The 20,464-nt window shown below is 31.7% G+C and overlaps 1 protein-coding gene across 1 annotated transcript in view; it reads right to left on the reverse strand.

Moving 5' to 3' along the window:
• Positions 1-20,464, reverse strand: part of LOC141300326 (SH3 and multiple ankyrin repeat domains protein 1) — a 79,028-nt gene that overhangs the window by 54,322 nt on the left and 4,242 nt on the right. The window contains exons 2-7 of the mRNA XM_073830629.1: positions 9,828-10,343; positions 5,367-5,570; positions 3,432-3,503; positions 3,130-3,238; positions 1,631-1,782; positions 1,280-1,447 (exon numbers count right to left, since the gene is read on the reverse strand). Coding sequence (XP_073686730.1) covers positions 1,280-1,447; positions 1,631-1,782; positions 3,130-3,238; positions 3,432-3,503; positions 5,367-5,570; positions 9,828-10,295 — 1,173 coding nt within the window. The 5' untranslated portion in view covers positions 10,296-10,343. The remainder of the gene's footprint in view (positions 1-1,279; positions 1,448-1,630; positions 1,783-3,129; positions 3,239-3,431; positions 3,504-5,366; positions 5,571-9,827; positions 10,344-20,464) is intronic.

The following is a 20,464-nucleotide window of genomic DNA, read 5'->3' on the forward strand; positions in this document are numbered from 1 at the left end:
GCTTACGAATACAGACACAGTGATGACCAGGATGAAACATGCACAAATACGCACAAGTGTTTAAAAACAAGAATGTGAAGAGCGTTTGAGACTGGCATGTAATTCAAATCAAATTTGAATTTTTAAAAATTCAAACATATAAAGAACTCCACATTTGAATGCTTAAAGGGGTCATCAGATGCAAACTAACTTTTACATGTTGTTTGAACATTAATGTGTGTTGGCAGTTTGTGTACACAACCACCCTACAATGATAAAAATTCACCCAGTGGTTTTTTGTTCATCTTTAAAAGTAATATCCCCTTTTTAAAATTAGCTCATTCTCAGCTTCTTGTCGGTGTGACGGCACACAGACAGAGGCCGCTCCCACGATAGTTGATTGACATGAGCGCCTTACCTTAGACCCGCCCTCACCGAGATGAAACAGTCCGACTCTGATCACCATTGTGTGACTCAGGTGCAGAGGAAGACTCTAATTGAGCGATTGGTGTTCTGTTGTTGGATGTAATAATGAACACAGCAGTAGTCATTTACTACCGACTATGAGCTGCTGAAGATGCAGAGGATAACGTTACTTTCGTTTTTTAAAAGGAAAGCACCCATCCCGATCTACATATGCGTCTATGTTCGTGTGAATCATTCCTGATGCAGCTTCACCCACAGCAGAAGTGAGTATAAAGGTTTTTTATGCATCTTTGCGAATGGCCTTTCTTAATTATGTGCTTGTTGGCAAGTTTCGCCACTAAATGCGGCTAAACGCGGCTAAACGCGGCTAAATGCTGCTAAATGCGGCTAAAGTAAACATTACGTCTCATAATCCCACAGCAGAGAGGGGCAGGACGAGCAGAGCTCATTTGCATTTAAAGAATCATGCAATAAAACGAGTTCAGTTTTTGCAGAGCTGATTTTGACAAGGTAAAAGGGTGTTTTTTTTACACTACTATTGAGAATATTTAACCAAAGTATATTATAGACTTTTCATTAAGAGAAAGAATCATATGAACTTGTGAAAAATGGCATCTAATGACCCCTTTAAAAATTCAAACAATTAAAGAACTCCACATTTGAATGCTTAAGTCTACACTTTATAGTCATCTAATGTTGCAAAACAAAATTTTATTATAAATATTGTGGGCTGCATGGTGAAATGAAAAGAGACCAAAAAAGCGAGAATGATGTGAATATAAACCAAAACCACTGATTCAGACACATGCATGCACACAAATACACACATGCTTTGACATGTATTTTATTCTTGTGTTTAAGACAGTAAACACACCTGGTGTGACTCGTCCCAGCCGTTCTCATCTCTGATCCCCAGCCGTGCTCTGTAGTACAGTAGAGTCTCACAGCAGGACGTTTCGCCCCCTGTCAGCACCGAGTGGTACAGCGGAGTCAGTCCACAGCGGTCTCGATAATCTGGAGAAGCTCCCAAAGACAGCAGCGCCTGGAAGACAGGATAAAATGAAGAGTTATGCATGTTAAGATTTACAAACAAACACCATTAAAAATGCACTAATCAATATTTTGCACTTGTTACCATCAATTTAACCTGTAAATGAAACACAATGGAGATAAACTGAGAAGTATTTAGCTGCTTATGATCATGGTGAACTGCATGTGTTTGTACCATCAGTGCGGATTGGTTATGAGCTCTGACTGCTTTATGGAGGGGAGTGAGTCCGTCTCTGGATCTGAAGTCCACATGAGATCCGTTCAGCACCAGAACACGGATCCCTTCCACGCTCAGACTCCCCTGAACCGCCAGAGTCAGAGGAGTCTCTGAGAAACAGATGAAAACAGATACTGACACTACAGCTATAGAAAAACTGCTTTATTTAAGAGAAACAGGCACACCTAATGATAAAATGGGACACACATTTAGACATTGCTAGTACATTTTTACAATTACAAAGAAACAGCTTTTGAAGCATTGAATTAAATGTGATATTTTAAATCAGAAAAACTGAAATAGTATTTGTCTTGTAAAACAAACTCAAAATCTTTACAACTTAGTAAAATAAAATAAAAATAAATAAATAAAATGCGTGGGGCGCCTTTCTGGTTTTTAGTTTAGTTTTATATCATTTTTGCACAACATAAAATTACTTTATTTTGTTACTTATTACTTTTAGTTATATTTTTAGTTATATATTTTTACATTTATGAATATTTTATTTTGGCTAACATTTCTTTTATTTCAAAGGTAACACCTTTAAACAAAACAAAACAAAACAAAACAAAACAAAATAAAATAATAAAACAAAATAAAACAAAATAAAATAAAATAAAATAAAATAAAATAAAATAAAATAAAATAAAATAAAATAAAATAAAATAAAATAAATTAAATCAGTTGGGCACCTTTCTGGTATTTAGTTTAGTTTTATATATGTTTTGTACACTATACAATTACTTTATTACTTATTTAGTTTTAATTATTTTACTATTTTAACTTTTTATTTTATTTATTTTTTATCTTATTTCAAAGGTAACACCTTAAAAAAATGTGTGGGGTACATTTTTAGTTTTTAAATTATATAATTTTAATTATATTATAATAAATCAATTTTTTATCATTTTAGACAAAATGAAACATATATAATAGTAACAAGAAAAATATATTCATATTTATAGTGCATAGCTTAAAGCAGTATTACACTTATTGTTTTTATGCTTAAACCATTTTTTGTCTACCCATAAACAAAAATAATAATTAAAATAAAAATAAAAAACAAAATTACTAAAACTTAAAAAAGCTAAATTAAAGTGAAAACAAAAAATCTACTTTATTATTTTTAAAATTGCATTTATCATTTTATTATTAATTTTGTTCATTTCATCTCTTTAGTATTCCAAGTTCAACTAAATAAAAATCTGAAATTTAGCCTTGGCAACTAGCTGTAGTTAAATATTTTATTTTATATTTTTATTTTAGTTCATATTTATTTTATTTCAAGTAGCAAAAATATTTTATCTTTAAAATGTTTTTTTTTTATTTTATATTTTTAGTTTTAGCTTTAGTTTAGGTTTACATTGATTGCCAAAATAAACAGCTTATGCTTTTTCACACAGGCACACTTGGAATTAATTAAAGTACTGATTAAAGTATTGATCTGTGTGTCTCACCTCCGCTCTCAGTGTCATGATAGTTGGGGTCCAGTCCTTTCTCCAGTGCTTTACTCAACTTCTCCACCGCTCCGCCATGAACATAATCCAGGAACTTCTTCAGATTGGCCTGTAGAGGGAGACACACACAGACACTTCACCTCCTTCCTATACAACACATCAACCTTTCTAAAAAAGACCTTTTCTACATTCATACAGAATCTGTTTTGGTAGCTATTATTTTGTGTGTGTGTGTGTGTGTGTGTGTGTGTGTGTGTGTGTGTGTGTGTGTGTGTGTGTGTGTGTGTGTGTGTTGTATTTACCTTGGTGTGCAGCTTCGCTAGTTGTTTCTCATCCAGGTTTGTCTGTTTGTAGACCCGCGTCTTATATCTGAACTGTAAGTTAAAGACACCAGGAAGAGAGGAAGAACTGGTCAAAGCTTTGCCAGTTTACAAGTTCTGAGAAACGAGAAAAATCAGAGGTTTAATGCAGATGATGGGACTGTTTGATTTAAAGTGCAAAACAGAAATGCACCACATCTGGAGACTTTAAAATTGGCTAAAGCACTGTTTAACTTTGAAATAAAATAAAATAAAATTAAATTAAATTAATTTTTTTTAATACATCTTAAGTAAACTGATAGATATATTAGAGTAATTAAACAATTTGAAATCTTAAATTAGAATAAAAGTAGATCTCAATGGAAAGTATAAACCATTTTCTTCATAAATGTCAGGTTTGGGAAAGTTGTGTTTTACACATGTGTTTTTATTTTTTATATTTATTCTCTACATATATACATATATATTTTAATTCTACATATATTAAATACAGTTTCCGACAGCCAAAACAATGGTTTTATAGTTTAGTTCAATGATTCTTATTTTATAACAATTTTAATGTTTACATTGTGTTGTAATGCTATTAAAAACCTGTAATACATTTTAAACACAAATTTATTTTTTTTAACATTTCATAATTTTTCAGAGGTATTTGGTAACACTTAACAACATTACATTACTTAAATTTACAAAAGTAATGTTTGCATTTATATTGCAATATCTGACTTAATAGAATAAATACCATTATTATTATTTTTATTTGATTTATTTGATTCAATAACATCAAACAAATCACTAAAAATTAATTAACAATAAAATATTAATTATATATAACAATAATAATATAATCAGTTTTAAATTATTTTATTTCTATTTATTTTACATAATAATAATCAAAGAAATACTATAAAAATTAAATATTATGAATTATTACTTAATAATAATATAATCAATTTTAAATTATAATTATTTGTAATAATCTGACACAATAACAAAAAAAATCAAAATGCAACTAAAAATTAATTATTAATATTAATAATAATATTAGAATGCATGATTATTTTTGTGACGATGACTGAACAAAAACAAAAATATTCATTATGAATAATAATAAAATCCATTTCAAAATAATTGTATTTCTATTTATTTGAAACTGTATATATATTAAAAAGGGCTACAAAAAGAAAATAATTATAAATATTTATAATAATAATTTTATTTCTAGTTATTTGAATAAACAATAAAAACTTTTTTACACTACAAATATAAAAACAAAACTATTAATTATGAATAAATATTAATAATAATCAAATCCATTTAAAAAATTTTTGACAATACTTAAATTGCACTACAAATATAATAATAAAATATAAATGAATTTTTTTAACAATAATGACATAACATTATTTAGTTTAACTTTATTACATTACTTAATTAACATTAATTAACATTACTTAATATTAATGCAAATAATATTAACTAAAAATGAGCAATACATTTGTTACAGTATTTATTAATACGTTGTTAAAATAAAAATGCAACTATTCATTGTTAATGTTATCTCAGGTCCATCGAATATAAGAAAATATTAACAGATACAAATTTAGATTTTATAAATGTATTAGTAATGTAAATGTCAGAATTAACATAAACTAAGATCAATAAATGCTTTAGAAGCATTTCTTATTGCTAAATCACGTTAACTTATTATGAGCAATTCTTCTCAGCTGTCAATAAACACAGGAGGTTCCTATGGTGACAACTTGCCCCTATAGGCTCAACAAGTGTTAAATGACTTGTATTTAATTTAAAAAAAAAAATTTAAAAGTAAAAAATGATGGGAATGTTCAAGCTTTTTTAGGAGCATTCTAGGTGATGTTGTATAGCGTTTGTAAGTCTGTGATCTAATATGAGCACCTCCAGGTAGGGCACTCCCTTCTCCAGGGACTGGGCGAACTCTCGAAGCAAGCGCTCTTCCTCCAGGAACTTGGCATCACGTCCGTCTCCAGCTGGCTGGAAGAGGCCGTAATTGTAAACGTCCCACAACGACTCGCTGAGAGAACAAATAATCTGCTGCTTCGCGCTCCAAACGCTTGAATCGGGATCAAACCGCAAACACTTCTACAGACGGAGAGAGAGAAAACAGGTTCATGAGAACAACAGATTGAACTGGATTTAAAGTTCAAAACTACTTTCAGCTTTACTGACAGCATCTGTGATGTGCCCGTCGTTCACCACACAACTTCATTTTGAGTCATAACTTACTGAGTCATAACTTACATACTGAAGTCCTGTTTACAGTAATGTATTTAATAATGGATGTCAATTGGAAAGACAGTTTGGAGGTTTACAAGCAGAAATGTGCAACCTGTTTATTGTAAATGCATATAAAAAACTATACATTTGTGATACTTGAACATAAATGTTAACTGAAATAAAATATGAAAAACTTATTTCGGCTAGTTGCACAACTAATAAGAAGTCTGTAAAAAATAAAGTAGACATTAATCTAAAATAATAATAATAATAAAAATGACAAAACAACAAAATTACTAAAACTTTAACTTAATTTAAAGTGAAAACAGAAAAAACACTGTTATAGAAATAAAATATGTAAAATATTAACAAAAACTGGAATAGAATATCAATGATACTAAAGATAAATATTTATTATTAAAATTAAAATAAATATGTCATTTTCTGTGGTAAACAACAACATGCAGTATAACTATAAATATTAAATAATATAATAATTAATATTATTAAAATAACACTGAAACCCATTACTGTAAACAAATTGGCAATATGTTACAATTGTTAACATTTTTGTTTTTATATTGGTAGTGTAATTTTTTTATTTTGTATTGTTTTTATTCTAGGAATAAAATTGCTATTATAAATATTCATAATTTATATTTTATTTTTGTAGCATTTTTTTAATACTTATGTCAAATAAATAGAAATAAAATAATTAAAAATTGATTTTATTATTATTATTATTATTCATAATTATTATTTTTGTGTTTATTGTTTATTAAAATAAATAGAAATAAAATCATTATTTAAAATTGATTTCAGGATTAATTAATATTTATTTTTAGTTTTGCTTTAGTTTGATGTTTTTTGTTATTGTGTCAAAATAACAAATAATATAATTTGGAATCGATTCTATAATTATAAATAATTAATAAAAATGCATAATATTAAATTTTTGTAGTAGTTATGTTATTATTATGTAAAATAAATAGAAATAAAATTATAAAGATTATATTATTATTGTTATTTTTTATAATTATTTTCTATTTATAAATTATTGAACAGTTTGTTTGCTGTTATTGTGTCAAATAAATTAAATAATAATTAATAATTAATGAAATTAAATAATAAAGTCATTTATTCTACAAAGTCTGTAATCGAAAGTCAGATGTCTTAATATGAATGCAAATTAAACCTTAGTATAAACATATTAGTGATACATTTCAATCGTTTTCTATGGTAAACAACATGTGTTATAAATATAAAAAATATTTATATATAATAATTAGTATTATTAAAATGCCACTGAAATCTATTCATGCAAACTGTAATATGTTGCAATAATTTACTGTGGTGATCAACGATATATAAAATTATATTGAACCTGAAACATTTAAAATATGAATACGATACAACTTATTTTGGTGTTGTTTGCATTGGAACATAATCTTTTACAAGCCCTTTCAAAAGCTTTAAAACAGTCACCTGACATACTGTAAACCATAAACCATTCTGCATATTAAAATCCAACATCAACTGCAGTAATGTGTAGCTTTATCTGGGGATTGTTAATGTACCGCGATAGAGCGTGTTAAAGTGAGCTGCTAATTGAGTCAAGAGTTGAGATGAGTTTAGATGAGAGTGGTTTTGACATTAAATCAGGTCAGAGCTCCCACACAAATCACCAGAGGAAACTCCAGCTCAATGTATGTGTGTGTGTGTGTGTGTGTGTGTGTGTGTGTGTGTGTGTGTGTGTGTGTGTGTGTGTGTGTATTTATTTAAAATTTCCCCAGAATAGCTTCAAACACACACTAATATACAAACGCAGTAAATATTCCTTCATTAAGGAATCCCATGTTCCCCCTTTTCTCCCCCTGAATTAATTTATTTTTTAATTTTCTTCTAATGTCTCTATCCCTCCCACGATAACCTTAGGAGACACAACAGATCCAGAGTATAGTAAAGTATGTGTGTGTGTGTGTGTGTGTGTGTGTGTGTGTGTGTGTGTGTGTGTGTGTGTGTGTGTGTGTGTGTGTGTGTGTTTCTTTGAAGCTTACCAAAAGTCATTAGAAACATTTACTGTTGCTGTTTGGAAATGATGTGTGAACATCAGATCTTACAAAAGCCATGTTTGTATTCATACTAAAACATCTGACTGTCGATTACAGGCGTATATAATAAATGACGTTATTATTTAATTTTATTATTATTAATTATTATTTTTATTTCATATATTTGACACAATAACAACAAAGAAACCACTACAAAATAGATTTAAAATTAAATATTAATTATATTATATTTAAAATATATTTATTTTACATAATCATTTAAAAAAACAACTACAAAAATAAATATTGTGAATTATTATTTACTACTAATAATAATACAATCAATTTCAAATTATAATATTATTTATATTAATTTGGCACAATAGCAAAAACATCTCAAACTGCAACTAAATATAAATATTAATTATTAAAAACTGATAATGATTTTAGAATCTGTTTTAAATTACTTTATTTCTATTTCTATTTTTATTTTAATAAACAATAAAGACAAAAAAATACACTACAAAATAATAATTATATATAATAATAATAATACAATCCATTTTAAATTATATTATTTCTATTTATTTGACAGAATTGTTTAAAAATGCTACTAAATATTAAATATAAATTATGAATAGTAAAAAGAAAACAGTACAAATTTCAATTACACTACAAATATAAAAACTAAAATATTAATTATGAGTTATTTTAATGATAAAAAAGTATACAATCAATTTTAAAATAGTTTTTTTCTATTTATTTGACAATACCTAATTAAAAATGCTACGAATATAATATTAAAATAAAAATTATAAAGATTTATAACAATAATGACATTATGGTGCTATTTTATTGTTATTGATAGATGCTAAATCAATGTTGGTAAACAATAATAATATGTGACCCTGGACCACAAAACCAGTCTTAAGTTGCTGGGGTATATTTGTAGCAATAGCCAAAAACACATTGTATGGGTCAAAATTATTGATTTTTCTTTTATGCCAAAAATCATTAGGAAATTAAGTAAAAATCATGTTTCATGAAGATTTTTTGTAAAATTCCTCCTGTAAATATATCAAAATGTAATTTTTGATTAGTAATATGCATAGTTAAGAACCTAATTTGGAGAACTTTAAAGGTGATTTTCTCAGTATTTTGATTTTTTGCACCCTCAGATTCCAGATTTTCAAACAGTTGTATCTCGGCCAAATATTGTCCTATCCTAATAAACCATATATCAATAGAAAGCTTATTTATTGAGCTGTCATATGATGTATATATCTCAGTTTTGTAAAATTTAACCTTATGACTGGTTTTGTGGTACAGGGTCACATATAATCAGTTTTAAATTAATTATTTTATATTTATTTTACAAAATTAAAAAAATAACAAAAATCAATGTTGTTAATGAATTACTAATAACAATAATACAATCAATTTCAAATTATAATATTATATATATTAATTTGACAATAACAAAAACATCAAACATCAAATTAAAAATAAACATTAATTATTAAAAATTGATAATATTAGAATCCATTTTAAATTATGATTTTATTTCTATTTTTATTTTAATAAACAATAAAGACAAAAAATTAAATTACACTACAAAATAATAATTATGAATAATAATAATACAATCCACTTATCATTATTTTATTTATGAGAATTATTAAAAATGCTACAAAAAATAAAATATAAATTATGAATATTTATAATAATCATTTTATTTCTAGTTATTTGAAAAAAACAGTAAAAATGTTCAATTACGCTATAAATATAAAAACTAAAATATTAATTATGAGTTATAATAATGATAGAAATGATACAATCAATTTTACATTAGTTTTTTTCTATTTATTTGACAATACTTAATAAAAAATATGCTACAAATATAATAAAATATAAATTATAAATATTTATAACAATAATGACATTATGGTGCTATGCTATTGTTATTGATAGATGCTAAATTAATATTGGTAAATACCAATATCTGTACCATAATAGTCTGTAGTACAGATTGTGAGTATGTGTGAATGTGTGTGAACAGAAATGCACAGACCGTTTGTTTGATGTCAGGTATGCCAATGCGGAACACAATCACAGCAAGGTGTGAGTCTTCCATAGGCGTGACCGTGGTCATGCTTCGCTCCATGAGACGCCGCCGGGCCTGCTGATTGGTCAAGACGGGGTGATAAAGCGGCTGATTGGTTGTCTGATGATAAAGAGTTGGCTGACTGGGTAAATGCGGGATTCCTCTTTGGGCGGAGTTCACGGGTCGGGGCTGTCTCTCTCCTCTCTGCCATCCAATCACAACGGCTGCCGGTTTGGATCCGTCCGTCTTGCGTCCGGCCCGGCTCTGATGTTCCTTGTCTCCCATGTCGATCATCCCATTTTGTTTCAATCTCTTCAATCGCTCCTCCTCGTCCTCCTCATCCTCACCCTCTTTGTCTTCGGCGCTGCCAAAAAAACGCTTGGTGTTTCCCAGCATCCTCTGCTGCACTGTGTCAGCAAGAAGTGTTGCTGTCATAGCACTGAGTCATGCTGCTTATCGGCGTCCACATTAATGTTAGATAGACTGAGGAAGACAAGAAACATTAAAAAAATCAGTGATCCATTTCATTTTACTGATATTAAAATAAATAACACTTCTATAAACAGTCACACTTACACCGAACGCGGCAATTTTCGCGCCGCAACAGCTAAAGTCTGTCTGCACTGGACGCGACAAAGCGACCGCTGCAAATCATTTGAACTTTGTGTGAGCACGTCATAAATAGAACTTTTACTGTTTACTGCGCCGCATCCGGTGTAGACAGCATCAATGATTATAATGAGTTCCTATAGTATTTTGTTAACAACCACTCAACACTTTAGCAACGCACAAACAACCACTCAGAACATCCTAGAAAAACATTAACAACCACTAAAACACACCAGAAACAGCCTAACAACCACTCAGAACACCCTAGCAATGCACTAACCACGTAATCACCCTAGAAACACCCTAACAACCACTCAGAACACCCTAGCAACACACTAACAACCACTAAGAACACTCTAGCGATACACTAACCACTAAAACACCCTAACAACCACCCATAACACTCTAGCAATGCACTACCCACTAAAACACACTAGAAACACCCTAACAACCACCCAGAACACTCTAGCAATGCACTACCCACTAAAACACACTAGAAACACCCTAACAACCACCCAGAACACTCTAGCAATGCACTACCCACTAAAACACACTAGAAACACCCTAACAACCACCCAGAACACTCTAGCAATGCACTACCCACTAAAACACACTAGAAACACCCTAACAACCACCCAGAACACTCTAGCAATGCACTACCCACTAAAACACACTAGAAACACCCTAGCAACACACTAACAACCACTAAGAACACTCTAGCAATGCACTAACCACTAAAACACCCTAGAAACATCTTAACAACCACCCAGAACACACTAGCAATACACTAACCACTAAAACACACTAGAAACACCCTAGCAACACACTAACAACCACTAAGAACACTCTAGCGATACACTAACCACTAAAACACACTAGAAACACCCTAACAACCACTCAGAACACCCTAGCAACACACTAACAACCACTAAGAACACTCTAGTGATGCACTAACCACTAAAACACCCTAGAAACATCCTAACAACCACCCAGAACACTCTAGCAATACACTAACCACTAAAACACTAGAAACACCCTAGCAACACACTAACAACCACTAAGAACACTCTAGCAATACACTAACCACTAAAACACCCTAGAAACATCCTAACAACCACCCAGAACACTCTAGCAATACACTAACCACTAAAACACTAGAAACACCCTAAAAACCACTCAAGATACCCTAACAACACACTAACAACCACTAAGAACACTATAGCGATGCACTAACCACTAAAACACCCTAACAACCACCCATAACACTCTAGCAATGCACTACCCACTAAAACACACAAGAAACACCCTAACAACCACTCAGAACACCCTAGCAACACACTAACAACCACTAAGAACATCCTAGCAATGCACTAACCACTAAAACACCCTAGAAACACCCTAACAACCACTCAGAACACCCTAGCAATGCACTAACAGAACACTTTGGTAAACGCATAGCAACACCCTGGTAACAACACTGCAAATCTTTAAACAACAACAGGCCATTTTTGTCAGAAACAGCTTCAGAAACCTCTTATTTAAAAAAGATCTGTAAGCTAAGACAGTGTGTAGGACTTTTTCCACAATTTATTTCTAAAAATAACAAACTCCTGCCATTTCTCCAGGGCGCACAGACTGAATTCAATTTGCGGAAGACTGAGAGTTGAATTTGGGCTAAATTACAGTGCGATTTAGTCGTTCTTTGTTCATCTCTATGTGCTGGTTTTATACATGTGCATCTCCAAGATGATCCTATTGTTCTTAGCTTGCTACTGTTAACCTTCACCAACCATTTATGTGCCTGAAAAGAGTTATATGTACAATCAAAATAAAACAGATGCAAACGCCTTTATGCAAAGACCGGCACCCTTCGTAGTGAAAAATACATTGCAGATTAAAGAGGACGCCAACAGGCAAGACAGAGCAGGTTACTTTTGGAATGAAGCAAAGTCTCAGAGTAAGAAATTCAAGCAATAAATAACGTTTTTGGGGCGCTTTAATGTTGTTGATTTATCCATGTTTTAACAGAGATTTTTAGATGGATGCCAAGGCTTTTAGTTCAGGTAGGATCTGCAATCTCTGACTCAGTTTGCTGGCTTCCATGTTTGCCATACTGTACTCTGTGTTTTCCACCAACTGGCAACCTAGGGTGTTGAAATACTATTGGTTAAAATTGGCAATGGGTAGAGTCAAGCAGACCAAAATAAAAACAGACATTTAGACATTTAGTACAGTCAGAGAAATTTCATACGTCACATACAACCTGTTCACTAAAATTCATTGAACACCCAGCACAATATTTTTCAATTTAATCTGTCTTTATTTAATAATGAGTGTTGCAATTGCTCTAACCTCACAGCCATGATAAAATCTTGTATGTGGTGTCATGCATATTAACTTTTACCCACAAACCACTGATAAAACAAATATTTTTTCATATTTTAGACAGCATGAGAAAAATACTGGATATTTGAGAAAATTCTTAACACAGAGCATGTGATTGCAGAGCTTTGGTGTTTTGTGTAAAGTGCTATACAAATAAACCAACTTGACTTGCAGATTGCATCGGCTGCATTGAGCGTGTGATTTAGGTCACTGTCTTGTGGCTTTGTAAAGTATCAGCCCGCTGCATTTCTGCTGATTATATTGTTGTTTAATTGCACACAAGAGGGACCCCAACTCACTGGATTTATTTATATAATCTTTCAGTCAGCATGTTTATGTCTCCCCTTTATTTTACACACTTCTGCCTTTTTCACAATCCCTTAAAAAGCATAACTGCACATGCACCAGATATCTGCACCTCGACACCTGTCATCTGTACAGTAAATACTGTAAAGAGACACTGACGTCAGTCACGTCCACATTTAGAAAGAGTCCTGTAAACCTCCAGAGATCTCCGTCACCTCATTCCTGATGGCTCGTGGTGACAGATTCACACGTTCACAGCTTTAGATGGTTATTTACCTTAAATATCACAACCTGTTTTGTGTACAATTGCACATTCACCTATTGCAAATACTAAAATACAATTTTTATTCCTACACAATTGCAATGAGCATTTTACATATGCCTTAATTATTATTTTGGATCTAAATAATATGTTTAATATTATAATATTATAAATGATGATATTAAGATTTTTTTGATTATATTTTGTTTATCACTGGAGATGATTCTTTGAAAACCAGACCATTTTTAAATCATATAAGAAAGTAAAAGTTTTAGTGTGTGAATTATCTGAAATAGACTACTCAAGGATAGACAGAAAACATCCATTATGCTTTAGTAGTTTCTGTGAACAGTTCACATGCAGAAAACACTACAAAATAAGCAATAAATGCAGACTTTTTTACTGATATAGCCAAGCAAAAAAATACAGCTCTGTACATGGATATCTAGTTTACCTGCTTTAAACAAACTCTGAATATCTTTCAAAGATCTGATGCCACTAACCTGGTGAACTTCAGTAAATCCAGTAACTATTCATCCTCAAAAGCATCTGCTGAATCAACCCAGCACCTTGTAAACACAATTTTGTTTCCAGGCGGATTCATAAAAACAATTAGATTGATAAAGTAAATGTTTTCCCCATTTTAAGCGTGAAATATACATTAGACAGTCACAGAGAGACTGTGTGGTGTCTGACGTTCAGACTAATATCATATAAACAGGCTGTTAGTAAACTTGACTGGTTAAACTAGTGCCAATTCAAGAGTGAATCAGGCCAGCGAGACACAGATGGTCTCCTTCACAAACTCTCCAAATCAATTGCTCACTCAATCTATAAAAATACAGCGATGTCAAAATCAAGTCGAGTTTCTGATAACGTTTCCACTGATTCTGGATTTAGTCGGGTTCAGCCACTAAAATTATTTTTATATAAAAATATTGAAGCGTTTACAAACTTTCACCATTTTAATTGCTTTTTTTAATAGAAAAATCGTATATATCAATATAATGCTTCATTTCCTTCCTAAAAGAAAAAAAAAATTGTTTTGTTTTATTGCGGGAGAACTTATATTTGTGAAGATGAAATTTTGCATGTAAAAAAATAAGATTAAGATCTTTGCTGTTCTCCAAGATACCAAATAATACATATTTCCATAACAAAACAAAGTGATTATCAATATTTTGTACAATAAAATCACAGAAATTCTGACAAAATAGTTTTACAAACGGGCAATTCCAAAATATTTGTACCATTGTTTCAGGACAACTGACACAAAAGGAGCAACTAAAATCAATATCAGATTTAAATTTTACCAATTAATATTTGGCTGGGTTATTCATGTGTATAATTTTAACCTTGTTTATAATCTAATATTGATTATGTATTAACCAAACCTTTTTTCAAACAATATTTAATGTCAATTGATTGCAATATAAATAAACATAAGGCAAAGACACAACGACACAATTAAATAAAGCTTTTAAAGAACTGTTGTGTGATGTTTATTCTCAAGTCTAGTGAGATTTTGTGAGATTTCCCTTGTTCACAGTCGGGACTCTGAAAATCTGTTTGTGTGTGGTGTGCTGTCTTTGTCACATCGCGGCACGCCACACACTATAGGAGCAAAACTGTTAAATCTATGATTTTTTGTCCTCATGTTTGTGGTCTCTTACATTTTGAAGATCTTATAAGATTTTAAAAATCTTTTAGTGTGTAGCCAGCTTGAGCTAGTTAAGTAGCCTGGTGGAAACACCAACACACCAGAGTTAATCTTGTAAACAGAATATTTGTTTCAAATCATTTAAATATAGTTATGATGAATTTTTAATTTTTTTTTAAATATATCCAAATACTACAATTGTTCAAAAAATAATGTGACAATCCCTGCACTTTTATTCTGGGAGCATGGTGATTGGTTGCCCCGCCTACGACTTAACCAGATGGGCGTTTTATTGGTTGTACTTGATTATGGGCTGAGGTGCTTCTTTTAAAATAGACTGATAGACGTGTTAGCGTAGGGACTTGGGTTTGAGGCTTTGTTGGAGTTCTTCCTCCTTTTTGGTTTGTTGGTTTGGCTTAGGTTTTGTTTTTGGTTTTGTTTTGATTCCCCATTTTGCTTATGTGTTGGTCTACACAGCAACAATACATTATCAGAAAGCATTGTTTTATTTTGTTATTCTTCTAATGTTGGACTAAAGTCTTTTTCCGTTGAGTTCAGTTATGGTTGTGTGTCTCTCTATTTGTTGCTTCCCTTTGAGCCAGGGGTTGTAACAATATCTACATAATAAATTTCAATATTTTATTTATTTAGGATAACATTTATATCAGTTATTCATTATATATGTGTATCTTTCACACAAAATATATTACATTTATTTAGTAAGAAATGGAAACAGCTTATGTTGTTTTCATATTATATAATAAATTCTGAAAATTATGTTGATTATATATATATATATAATTTTAATAATATATATATAATTGTAAGCCCTATATATATATTAAAATTAGGGGTGTGCATAGATTAATTTTTTTAATCTAGATTAATCTAGATTAAATCTTGGAATTAATCTAGATTAATCTAGATTAAAATGGCTAATTTGAATTCTGCTGAAGGCATTCAGAATATGTGTGCTACCCAAATAATGACTAAAAGTAAGTCTTCGAGAACGGGCCAGGTGGCGCATTAGATCAGGCGCTCATCTCCTGTTTCCAAAATGCATCACAAACTGCTTGACAATTGCATTTACAACATAATTACCTATAAAAACTTGTGTAACCAAGTACTTCTGCGCAAAAGGCTGCACGACGTGCGCGTGCTGCACAGACGCGCACCGGCATGGATATCTGCGTGCATAGTCTTGGGTTAAACTGCGTTGCTTTTAGAAGCGTCAATTTAGTTGTTGCATATAGTTTAATGTCTTTATTTCGGGATTATCAAAGTAAATTATAATTCACGTGCCCCAGTAAAAAGGGTCTAGCAACGCACCTGCCCTGAAGCGGCTTCATAGCTGCATTCATGTTTGCGCGTCTCATTTGATGTGGTAGCCTAATTTCACAGAAGTTGAAGACTCGTTCTCGCCCCCTACAGTGCAATTCGACTAGGTATACATCATCCGTGCTAAAATATCAAGGTGAAAGTCATCATATCTTGCGTAGTTTAGACCCAGCTCCCAACCCAACTTTGAGAATAGATTAACGGCGATATTTTTTTTATCGCCCGATAAGAGTCTCACGTTAACGCAGCACGTTAACGCCGATAACGGCCCACCACTAATTAAAATTAATTAAAATTAACACTCCCAAATGCGAGTACGAATCAGCGTTGTCGAGTATATGTTACATACAGTGTCTGTCGCTAGTTGGCGGGTAAAACTTTCACGAAATATAACAATGCAATGTATTGAAAACAACAGCCAGTTTTTAAAGATATTCGCTGTTTCTGACGTAAATGAATAAAAAATCATTTCAGAAGACAATCATATCATCGTGATTAGCTGTTCTGTCATAAGGAGACATTCTAAAACATGAAAAATGCTTAACTTGATTTTATTCACTTTATCTGTGGAATAAGGGCTTGTTCTTTTGACAGTAGTTAGTTTTTATTACAAGTAAGGTTTGACAGAAATTTAGGTTTTCCTGGTCAGTGTTTAGATAAGTTAAGCATTTTGAATGTCCCATCATCATAAGCGACAAGAGCAAATTAAATTCAGCCTGATAAGTTCAGAGCAGTGTGATGGCCAGCTTGTCTCTAGACATGGTTCTAATAACATTTACCTGAGAAGATATTGCTGCTTCATTTCAGAAGATTAGATTTTTCCTTCTTTATTCTTTATAACCCATGAATGTGGCGACACTGGGGTTATGCCGCCCAAACGGTGCCGTGAAGTAAAGCTCGAAAGATGTGTATTTGTGTATGTGAGCCGCTACAGACAGCGCACAACCAACTTAAATAGACAAAAACACACACAGTTGTCAAAATGCTCTGTTTTTGGCAAGTTACCTCGTAAACTTAGTCTTAAATGAGTTATAAAGTCTTAAATGACCGTAAACGGTTAAAAAAATGCATATGTGTCAGATCCACTTCATGTGCATCAGATTTTAAAGAGACCATGCTGCTTTTAAAGTGAAACCTGCTGAAGTCTGTCATCAATGGAAATTAAAGAACAAAAGAAAAAGAGAAATCATCACTGCTCTAGCTGCTGATTAACTTTTGTAGCTTGAATAAAGATAAATTTGTGACCCTGGACCACAAAACCAGTCTTAAGTCGCTGGGGTATATTTGTAGCAATAGCCAAAAATACATTGTATGGGTCAAAATTATTGATTTTTCTTTTATGCCAAAAATCATTAGGAAATTAAGGAAAGATCATGTTCCATGAAGATTTCTTGTAAAATTCCCACTGTAAATATATCAAAATGTAATTTTTGATTAGTAATATGCATTGTTAAGAACTTAATTTGGACAACTTTAAAGGTGATTTTCTCGGTATTTTGATTTATTTGCATCCTCAGATTCCAGATTTTCAAATAGACATATCTCAACCAAATATTGTCCTATCCTAACAAACCATATACCAATAGAAAACTTATTTATTGAGCTTTCATATGATGTATATATCTCAGTTTTGTAAAATTTAACCTTTTGACTGGTTTTGTGGTCCAGGGTCACATTTGTACAGTTTATGCATATACAATTTATAGTTTATGTGCAGATTGTTTTAAAATCACTTAAATTAAAAGTTGTTTTATATTTCAGAGCCTAAAAATAACAAATAAGAGCTTTCAATTATACTGTAATGTTGAACAGCTATAATTGATAGGTAAAATTGAGGGGGGGAAGAGGATTATAGTTATTTAGACATATCAAAGTGACAATAATAAGCATAATTAAAAATACATAATAAATTAAAATATATAATGAATAAAAATAAACAACTACTCGAAAGATAAACATAATATATTAAATTACTTAATATATGTTAAGAAATGTTATCTAAAATATTTAAAATATACTTAAAAAAAATTTAAATACTGAAAATGAACACTGCAAGAAATTTTCAAAATGCTAATAATGTTGATAAAAGATTTTAAAAAAAGAGGTATCAAAGTTAATTTCTGCCTCAGATAGTGATCTATCTAATTTATATGCAGTTGTGGGAAATAGTCTCAATTACAAGAAATACAATTGAGTTAAAAAAAATAATTTGACTGCAAATTTTTTATATATATTTTATAAAGGAGGAATTTTAACCAAAAAGAAACAAAATATTGAGTACATTTGTGTCAAAAACACGAACTAAACACTACCACAGCATCCAAAACAAGTGTTTGCCGTTAATGCATGTATAAATCCAGCCATGCTTCATTATATTGGACTATTTTGCGCTTATATGAAGTTTGCTGAAAATCCTCCAACCACATATGACATGAAAGAAGGCACGTCAACCACATGCATGAATCCCCTCGTATTCAGCAGCTAATAAAACCAGACCAATGAGAAAGCAGAGAAGTGTTTCTCTCTCGCCTGATTAGCTCTCCGCTGTATAATTGGCAGTTGACTGGGGCAGGTGGGGAAAAATAGAGCACTGGCCTCATTTCGCTCTCCAGAGACAATTCAGAGAGAGTAACGCAGGCGCCACACAGAAACCAGAAGCCCAAGGACAAAGCGGGAAGAGCGGTGATACGAGACCAGGCCACGAAAACAGCAGAGAGACTGCAGGAACCGGACTTTGAGGACATTGGACGCAAGACGAGGCCTGTCAAACAACACAAGAATGCAGAGGAATGCATGCGAGTTAGTTAGTAGTCCAGTATTGGATGATGTACATAACTAAATACAGCAATTTTCCACTTGCATTTTGTCCAAGCGTCCATTCAGCTCACCTATTCTCTTTTTTTGTCAGAAGAAACCCTTTTACACACAGGTCCTGTCGTATTGAACTTCATTCTCTCGCATACATAGCGCACCGCCCCCCTCCTATGTAGGACAGGGTGAATATAGATATATTTCCAGTGAATTGGTCCCCAGAAACTTTAATTGGAGAACTTCCATGGAACAGACTGTCCCACTTTTATAACCCGTTAAAAAGAAGTGGAGCAACCAGGTCCGGCATCGGTCCCTTCATGTCTCTCACTCTCTTTGTGTCTCTCGCCGGCCATCGCTCCATTACAAAAGAATGACAGCGCAGATAACGGACAATTAAACCGAGTGTTGGTGGTCTTTTCTGCGCTCTTTCCCTGGAGCTCAGAGTGAGATTGGGCTCTTGAGAAAAGCACAAAAGCGCTTTCTATTTCTATTTCACACCTGGTGACAGAGATCATGAATGGTGCTTATCATTGTTAAAAAGAGATAAATCACACTCAAGATTTATTGGGAATAACAGTGAACTGCTTAAACGTTCATCAGAATACAGAAATGACATGATTTACAGGAACTGTACTCAATGTACCCAATAATATACAGTACCATTCAAAAGTTTTTGGTCTATTTTTTTATCAAAAAATGTGGAAATATTATTGCCATTTAAAACTGTTGTCTTCTATGTGAATATTTTTAGATTGCAATTTATTTCTGTGACGCAAAGCTGAATTTTCAGCATCATTACTCTATTCTTCAGTGTCACATGATCCTTCAGAAATCATTCTAATATGCTGATTTGTTGTTCAAGAAACATTTCTCATTATTATCAAGGATGAAACCAGTTGTGCTGCTAGCAACTGTACTAACAACCCAATAATATACAGTACTATTCAAAAGTTGTTTTTTTTTATTAAAAATTGCAGTAAAAACAGTAATATTCTGACATATTATTGCCATTTAAAACAGTTGTCTTCTATGTAAATATTTTTAAATTGTAAAACTGTAGTAACTGTACTAACAACCCAATAATATACAGTACTATTCAAAAGTTTGGGGTCGGTAGCATTTAATCACTTCTGGAAAGAAGTTTCGTCTGCTCACTAAGGGTGCATTTTTTGATCAAAAAATGTTGTAAAAACAGTAATATTCTGAAATATTATTGCAATTTAAAACAGCTGT

The sequence above is a fragment of the Garra rufa genome, chromosome 24, assembly GCF_049309525.1.
Source record: "Garra rufa chromosome 24, GarRuf1.0, whole genome shotgun sequence".
Taxonomy (NCBI): Eukaryota; Metazoa; Chordata; class Actinopteri; order Cypriniformes; family Cyprinidae; genus Garra; species Garra rufa.